At 38.9% G+C, this 9,526-nt stretch overlaps 1 protein-coding gene across 1 annotated transcript; it reads left to right on the forward strand.

The window, feature by feature from the left end:
• The first annotated feature begins 8,577 nt into the window (after positions 1-8,577).
• LOC119991499 lies at positions 8,578-9,051 on the forward strand. The gene has a single exon (XM_038837845.1). The coding sequence runs from the start codon at positions 8,578-8,580 to the stop codon at positions 9,049-9,051; it is 474 nt and encodes a 157-aa protein (XP_038693773.1).
• Positions 9,052-9,526: the final 475 nt, after the last annotated feature.

Genomic DNA, 9,526 nt, shown 5'->3' on the forward strand with positions numbered 1-9,526 from the left:
TTGAAACCCGTATGCATTCCCGTTTGGTTCAATGTATTGTGATAGTAATTGTAATTCATTTACAAGTAATCCAATTCTGGTAATGTTATTACAAGATAATCCTATTGAGGTGTTTGGTTTATAAAATGAAAATGTATTCCATTTTTTAGTGTTTTCCAAAATTACCCTCTTAAACATTTACATATATTAAAAATATTATTGAAAAATCAAAAGCTAGTCTTAAGCCTGGCCTGGGCCCGATCCTGATCCCGGCATGACTCAGACCCAATCCTTGCCTGACTCGGGCCCAATCTCGATCATCTACCTGACCCGTCCTGATCCCGAATCTCAAGCCTAATCATGGCCCTATCTAGGACCCCAGCCGCAATTGAGCCCGATCCTAGCTCATGCCTAACTCAGGCCAGATCCCGAAACCACGCCTGATCCCGGACATGATCGCGTATCCTGGGCGCGATCTCGTGTCTAATCTTGGATCCTGACCTCAATCTCGAATCCTGAGCCCGATCCCAGATCCCGAGCCTGATCCAGGATCCCAAATCCAAAGCAGGATCCCGGATCTCAAATCTCGAGCAGGATCTCGAGCGTGATCCCAGATCCTGAGCCTGATCTCGGATCCCAGCAACGATCCTGGATCATGGATCCTGGGGCCGATCTCGGATCCTAACCTTAATCTCATATCTCGAGCCCAATCTCGGATCTCGAACTCGACCTCAATCTCAGACCTCGAGTCAAATACAAGATCCCTAGCAAAATCCCAGATCCCGAGCCCTATCTCGAATCTCGAATCGAATCTTGGGTGCTATCCTTGATCCTGAATCTCATATCCCGAGCCCGATCTCAGATCCCAAGGGCGATCCCTAGTCCGATCTCGAATCCCGACCTCAATCTTGGTTCTAAGCCAGATTCCAAATCCCATCCTCTATCTCGGATCCTGACCTCGATCTTGGCTTTGATCATGGATCCCAAGCCCGATCCCGGCCTTTATCTCAAATCCTAACCTTGATCCTAGATCCCGAGCCAAATCCCGGATCTCGAGCCTGATCCCAACCTCGATCCCGAAGCTCTACCCAGGCCTGACCTAGGGCTAACCCATCCCTGAAGCTCGAGCCGGAATTTAAGGAACAAATATTTGATTTTGTAATCACAATACAAAATCAAATTTTAGATGGTATTTGGATTATTTATTTTTATAAAGAACTTCATTACCAAGTAATTGGATTACACTACAATTTTAAATTAATGAATACCAAACACTGTAATGTAGTGTGAATATAATTACCATTACATTATATGGGTAACCAAACAGGAATATGTTACCCATTGTCGCATTGCATGGTTGATTTTTCATTATAACTTAACTATATGCCAACAAAGATCTACTGTAAACACAGAAGAACATCAATTTTAAAGACAAAAGAACAACAATTTTATTCTGTTAAGGTTAAGATTCTTCCCTGGTGCACATAAGGTGTGCATGGTCCATGTTATATGTCATGGTTTATGTTACTATTTTTAGGTTGTTAAAGTTGTAAACTTAGTCAAGGTCTCTGTTTTGAACTTTAATCAAGTTAAGTATATTAGTTGTTTATTATGTGGCTGTGAGGGGTGGTCTAGATTATTCTTAATGCATTTATATCCTGTAATGTACTGTATTGTAAATGAAGTAAGAAAGAGCTACGAAGCTCAAGTTGTGTGTGAAGCTCTCTGTTGTTCTTGTGATTCTATATAAACACTAGGACTTCAAATTGCTACAGTGGTATCGGAGCCCTATAAGTCTTAAAGGATCTGTGGCAAGGGAAGAAGAAGATGATTGGAACTTCAAGTTTGCCTACACCTCCTATCTTTTCTGGAGAAAGTTATGATTTTTGGTGTGTTAAGATGGAAGCCCTTTTGAATGCTCATGATTTGTGGGGAACTATTGATAGAGGGTATGAACCTTCTGAAGTTGATGATGATGCAACAGTCCAGCAGATCAAGCAAAACAAGGAGCTGCACACTAAAAATTTTATAGCTCTCTCATTTATTCATGGAGCTGTATCAGAAGTGGTATTTTCTCGAATTGTTGGGTTGAAGACTGCAAAGGAGGCTCGGGATAAACTCAATGAGGAGTACTAGGGTAGTGAAAGGGTTAGGTTAGTAAAGCTACTGACTTTGAAGAGAGAGTTTGAGCTTCAGAGAATGAAGGAAGGAGATTCAGTGAAAGATTATTCTGATAGTTTGGTGGAGCTGGTTAACAAAATGAGATTGTATGGGGAAGAAATTTCATATCAAAAGGTTGTGGAGAAAATGCTAACTGTGTAGCAAGCTACAAGCACAAGAGTAGAGAGCATCTATAAGAACTGATGAAGTTGTAGAGGGGGCTTTTCAAGCAAAACATAAAGGTGGAAAGAAATGGTCAACTTCCAAAGAGGGAAAGAAGCCATGGAAAGGAAAGGTTGTTGATGGTTCTGGTTCTGAACCAACTCCAAAAAAGGGAACCTTTCCTCTTTATGGTGTCTGTAATAGAACTAATCACCTGGAGAAGGACTGCAGGTATAAAGGAAAGTCTCAAGTCCAATGTTGGAACTGCAAGAAAATGGGGCATATTGAAAAATTTTGTAAGCAAAAAGAAACAGTCATCTGGGAAGCAACCTACACAACAAGCAAACTGCACTGATGAACAGCAGCATGATAATCATTTGTTTATGGCACAACATGGTCTACAACCATCAGTTTCAAATATGTGGCTCATAGACAGTGGTTGTACATGTCATATGGCCAAAGATATTAACTTGTTCAGCTCCTTGGAGAGGTCTGTTAAAACGAATGTGGCTATTGGAGATGGACAAGTGGTTTCACCTGAGGGCAAGGGAGTAGTTGCCATGAACACAAAGAGAGGTATGAAGTATATTCATGATGTACTTTATATTCCTAAATTAATAAATAATTTGTTGAGTGTGGCTCAGATGCTGAAAAAAGGGTACTCTCTTGTGTTTAAAAATAATAGTTGCACAGTGTTCAATTCTGATAATATGGAGGTGGTTAGAATTAATATGGTTGGAAATAGTTTTCCTTTGCATTGTGCACCTACTAGTCAATCTGCTTATGTTACTAATGAGTCAAATATCTGGTTGTGGCATAAGAGATATGGACATTTCAATCATAATGGATTGAAACTGGCAATGGAGAAGGGATTTGTGAGAGACTTGACAGATGTTGGTGAATGTGATTCTGTATGTGAAGCCTGTCAGTTGGGTAAGCTTCAGAGAAAATTTTTTCCTTCAAAATCCACATGGAGAGCAACTAAAAAACTTGAGTTAGTCCACACTGATATGTGTTGTCCTATGAATGCAGAGTCCCTAAGTCAGAATAGGTACTTTGTACTCTTTATTGATGATTTGACAAGGATGACTTGGGTTTACTTTCTCAGTAGTAAATCTTAAGTTTTCAGTGTGTTTAAGAAGTTCAAAGCAATGGTGGAGGCACAAAGTGGAATGAAATTGAAGACTTTAAGGTCTGACAATGGGAAGGAGTACACATCCTCCAACTTCAATCAGTTTTGTGAGGATGCTGGTATTTCACATCAGCTCACTGTGACTTATTCCGCTGAGCATAATGGAGTCTCTGAAAGGAAAAACAGGACAGTGATGGAGATAGCAAGGTGCATGATTGCTGAGAAGAAGCTGCCTCAGTCATTTTGGGCTGAGGTAATGTATACTATAGTGTATCTCCTTAACAGACTACCTACAAGGTCTATTGAAAGGATGACACCTGCTGAAGCATGGTTTGGATCAAAACCATATGCCAAACACTTGAAAGTCTTTGGTTCTCTATGCTATACTCATGTTTCAAATATGAGGGAATCGCAAGACACCTTTGTTTATTTTCTCCTGAATTATGTTCTTCAGAGTCCAACAATTGTTGGTAGTATGGGACCATAGGTCATGGTATTTGCAATACTCCTTCCCTTTTGTATCCTCCTAAGATGGTATTTTGTGTCAGTTGGAAATGTAACAAACTTTTCCTGCCATAGAAAGTAAAAAATTTCTTCTATTTTGGTCACATCAAAGGTGTATTGATGTTACCATTAGTGGACTGTTTCTTTGCTTGCTCAGTTGCTTTCGATTTGGATAATGTAGGGCAAACCCACACTTTCTTTTCTGAAGTCACCTCCGCAGCAGCCATCTCCATCTCCTGGTAGTAAGTTCCCATAAAAGATTTATTTCTCCTACTTTCTTCTTTCAGTAATTTTTCATACTCCGGATCTTTGCTACCATCTCATAAGAGTCAACGAATTTCATACCTTGGAAATTTTTACGTAATTTAATGTCCAACCTCGCTGGGCCATTTTGACAAATTCTGATTTAGGAAAATAGATGCGGCATCTATTCCTCAACCTCTTAAAACGAGCAATATAAGCATCGGTGGTTTCTCCTGCCATCTGCACCAATCTGGATAATTCAGGCACGGACACCTCTGGTTTAGCTCTAAAAAACTGAGTATGAAAGGATTGTTCCATCTCCCACTATGTGTTGATGGAATTCCTTGGTAATGTGGAATACCAAGTAAAGGCAGCTCCCGTCAAAGAGTTTGGAAACAACCTGAGATGAAGATCGTCAAAGTTATCATAGTTTGCCAATTCACCACATCGCACAATGAAACGACCGATATGCTCCATGGTAGACAACCCTTCTTCTCCAGAAAACAAAGTGAAATCAGGTACTCTAAATCCTCGGGGATAAGGATTCTCCCATCCACAATAGCTGGATAGGGTTTGTAATATTCTGGTTGACCAACCTACCTAAGGTCGTGGCCATATAACTCTTGAACTACCTGTCTGAGAGTATCCAGATCAACAGGTGGTATTTGTGGTGAACTGAAGGGCTAAACTCTGCGAGCAGCACCCATCCCTGCAGCGACGTTGCCTCCTAGTCCAACAGGGTCAGTACTTGCATATGCAGTTGGATTGTTCATAGGATTAGTATTTCCATATGTAATAGGCCTGAAATTCTGACCATTACCAGATGGAGAACGCATTGGAGGAGGAGTATACTTGCTGTAACCACCATCCGCCTGGTAGTTTGTTCCTTTCAGTGATGGGAATTGCCCCCCGTAGTCATATCTTCCAACTTCTGCTCAAACTTTTTTTCCACCTATTTTATGGCATCTTCAATTGTTTGGTTAGAACGTATCTCCGGATTTTTGATGGTTTTGACCAAATATTCAAACAAAATGGCAGCTTCATCAGATAAGCTAGCTAGTCGTTCAATGATCTCTTGCTTTTCTTCAGCACCATCATTGGCAGCCTCTTCTATTTCTACCAGTGGGTTTTTCTCCTGCAAATTCTTCCCAGCGATCGGTTCTTTCCCTGACAAGTGAGTGCGTGGTGCCATCGTAGTGTTCAGATTCTTCTTCGTCAGTCCCACCAGGTGTGCCAAAAAAAATTTTTGACACCAAAAAGTGGCCGAAGGTGGTAATGAGTTGCAGGTGTGCCAAGGCTTAATAGTTTCCTACACTAATTAAGGCTTCTATCTAGACGACTAAGAGAACTATCTTGGGCCCTCAATAGTTCTAGGTTCCCCAACTCCACTGTAGTGCGCTTTGTTGAGATTGGAATGAAGAAAAATAGATAGACACTAAGAACAATTTACACAACGATAGTTGGCATTGAAACTTGACAAGGAATTAATAAAAAGGAATTTGGAATGAACAACATGATATTTGCTTGAAATTTACAAGGATTTGGAAAGTAATTAGAATGCTAGAATGCTCAGAAGCTTGAAAGTGCCTTTGGGCTTGAGTTTTTTTGTCTGTCTGTCTAACTGTTTGTGTGTATTTCTTTTGTTGTCTGTCTACAAGCTTTTATACTTTCTCTCCTTTGCACGAAAATCTCCATGAAACTATGATCTTACTGCAGTTAACCTTGATTTGCTCCATGTTCTATCAGTTGGAAGTTAATACCACTTTCTCACAACAACGTCCCTCACTTTTCTCATATGCTGCCACCTGGACCACCTCCCTCTAACTGCCATAACCTCTTCCACTTTACACGGGTCACTCTCAACAAACCTACACTTCGGCATTTATCCTTAGCAATTTGGGCTTCTCTTTCTCAATAAAAGGGGCTCGTGGGTTGTGATTGATTCAAAACATGATAGACCGTATGAATTGCACCTTGGGCTTTGTACATGTACTAGGTCTATAAAGCCCATAATATTTTTGGTGCCAACTGGAATAGAAGAAAAAAGGGAGAGCAAGCATCGCACACATAGAGTGATTAGAGGAAAGAAAATGAAGGTTTGCATATGCTCTTGTAGTTCTTTCTCCCATTCTTTGCATTCCATTTAATTGATATGTGATTGTTGCTTAATCTGATTCATATTACTGGTTCGTGTTCTATTTTTTGTGGTTATTGGCTGTGAAATGAAGTGATTGAGAAATCCCAATTGATGAAAAACTACTGAGATTTTGCCTGTGGTTTGCTTTGGTTCATGGTATGTGTTTGCCTGTGTTTGAGGTTCTGCTTGCTGTATGTGGTTTATGGATATGTGTTTGATTTGAATGAAATGGGGTTTGTGTTGTTTTGCTTATGGTTGGTTTGATTGTGATCGGTCCTATATGTTTTGAATAGTTTGTTTGCTTTGCTTTGATTTGAGATTCTGATAATGATGAGGGATTGAGCGATTGATGATAAACTACTGAGATTCTGTTTATGTTTGCTTTGATTTTCTTGGCTAGAAGCTTTGATTTGCAATTTGTCCATATTTGCTTTGGTTCTGGTCTACTTCCGATCGATCGGATGGGTTTCCGATCGATCGGATCATGTTAAATGACTCGGGGCCATTTTGATCGATCGGCCCCCATCCCGATCGATCGGCCAAATCTGTATTGGAGTATGAATTTCGTATTTTGTGATGGTTCAGATCTGATTTGAAAAGTTATGTTTATATGTAACATGAAAAATTGTGTTTATATGTGTGAATCTTTTAATGTGAGTTTTATTTGATTTGAATCTTGATTTACATTCGAGTATCCAATTTTGACCTCTCCTTTTGTTTGATTTTGGACTTGAATCGGGTTGGACTTTATTTGGGGCTTGGGGCTGGAGTGTACATTTGGAAGTTGGGTCGGAGTTGAGCAATCGGCGTGCTCTGTGAGCAATATTTGTATTTTTTATGTACAATATTTGTTTATTTTTCCTTTTCTTGTATATTTTTAGATTTTTATAATTTGACATGTATATATCTTTATAAAATGTAAACCATGTAATAGGATAGTGGAAATTAGTGTATAGTAGCAATTTTATTTATGCATGATTAGTATGATTAGTATGCATGTTTAGGGGTTGTTAGTATAGAATATCAATATGTATAATTAGGAGTAGTTGATTAATTATTTTAGAATGCATGCTTAATTGTATATTAAATTGTATGTATAGATTATTTCTCTTGCAAATCCATCAATTCATCAACTACGTCATCACTAAATATATGTTTCAAGTGGACATTAGAAAGTTCTATGACATTGATTTTTCGAAATGTTCCACTTGAGAATATAGACTTCATTGAAACGAAAAAGCAATGGTAATTTAATTTAGAAAATACCTAAATTAAAGTCAATTAGGAGGAGGACTTGATGACATTCAGCTCCTGCCTAGGCTTTAATCATGTTATCTTCTCAAATTAAAGTATCACTTGTATTCATCAAATAAAATTAGACCATCTTTATTTTGTGATTATGTGATTGTGAGTTCTCTTTTGATATAAAACTCATTGTCCTTTTAGCAAATTCCACCCAATATTTTTCCAAATCAAACAAACATTTTTGGCCAAGCCGGGAATGGCCACAGTGATCTTGTGCATCCCTTTTTTAAATCTTCAAAACCCACTCCAAGTGGCATTTTTCATCAATTTCTAAAATATTTTGGCCAAGCCAGGAATGGCCGCAGTGATCCCGTGCATCCTTCTTTTAATCTTCAAAACCCACTATAAGTGGGATTTTTCGTTAATTCCTAAACATTTTTGGCCAAGTCGGGAATGACCACAGTGATCCCATGCATTATTCCTACATTTTCAACAAAACCCATCAAAATGGGATTTTCAAAATAAAGCTTTGGTCCAATATTAATGGAACACATTTCCACCCATTTGATAATATATGATTTTTCGGGTATATGGAAAATTCATTAAAACAAATTGGGACAAACAAAATATTTTCAGGAAGAAGCACATAGATCATCTAGCTAATCTTTTAGGGAGTTGTGGGGTGCCTAACACTTTCCCCACACTCAATAGACCCCCTTACCCATTTTCTGGTTTGTAGACCATATTTAGTGTCCAATTGCACTCATATCAATTGGTGGCAACTCTAAACATTTTTCATCCTTTTTCTACCCATCTCTTCTTAAATTCGCCCATCGCCAGTTCACATCGTGACTCCGGTTGCGACAACCACCATATGTTCCACCAATTCATTTCCCATAGCTTTGAGGAAAAATAAACTAGATAAGCAATTTTCTAAATTTCTTGATGTATTTAAAAAACTGCACATTAACATTCCTTTTGCAAATGCTTTAGAATACCAAGCTATGTCAGGTTTATGAAGGAGATCCTCTCCAACAAAAGAAAGCTTGAGGACAATGAAACTGTTATACTTACAGTAGAGTGTAGCGCAATTTTACAAAGAAAGCTTTCGCCAAAACTAAAAGATCCAGGGAGTTTCTCAATCCCTTGCACTATTGGAAATTCTTATTTTGAAAAATCTTTAAGTGATTTAGATGCAAGTGTAAATGTAATGCCTTTTTCAGTCTTTAGGAAACTTGGACTTGGTGAGCCGAAGGCAACTACAGTTTCTTTACAATTGGTAGATAGATCGATCGAGCACCCAAGAGGAGTTATTGAAGATGTGTTGGTGAAAGTCGACAAATTCTTCTTCCCGGCTGATTTCATTGTTTTGGACATGGAAGAAGATGATGAGATCCCACTCATACTTGGTCGACCATTCTTGGCTACAGGGAGGACATTGATCAATGTTCAACAAGGCAAATTGATTTTGAGAGTGCTAGACGAGTAAGTGACAGTCAATGTGTTCGAGCCAATTAAGTTCTCATCCGGATATGACTCATGCTTTCGAGTGGACATTAAAGACAAGTTGGTAGCTGACACTTTAAAAAAGAAAAAGCCAAAGCCACATGTTGAAGTGTGTCTCACCGACTCCCACTTCATTGAAGATGAGAAAATTTTGATTATGAAGTGCATTCAATATTTGAAAGGAAGGCTGGTGCAAATTGACCAAATGAGGTCAGATTTTGAGAATGATACTGGGTTAAATTGAGAGGAAGTCAAGCTAATGACTATAAACAAGCGCTTCATGGGAGACAACCCAAGTCTTCTATCGTCTTCTTCTTTTCTTTATTTTTTTATGTAGTAGCTTTGAGGAGTGTTGGAAAAAGTCCCACATCGGTTAAAAATAGCAACAATATTCAGTTTATAAGGGGCAAGCCTTCCTCCCCTTAAGAGGCCTTTTAGGGGGAGGGCCAAGGGCCCAA

This window comes from Tripterygium wilfordii, chromosome 22, assembly GCF_013401445.1.
Source record: "Tripterygium wilfordii isolate XIE 37 chromosome 22, ASM1340144v1, whole genome shotgun sequence".
In the NCBI taxonomy this organism is placed as follows: Eukaryota; Viridiplantae; Streptophyta; class Magnoliopsida; order Celastrales; family Celastraceae; genus Tripterygium; species Tripterygium wilfordii.

Coding starts and splice junctions, on each gene's coding strand:
- LOC119991499 (XM_038837845.1), top strand. CDS start 8,578: ATGAAGGAGATCCTCTCCAACAAAAGAAAGCTTGAGGACAATGAAACT.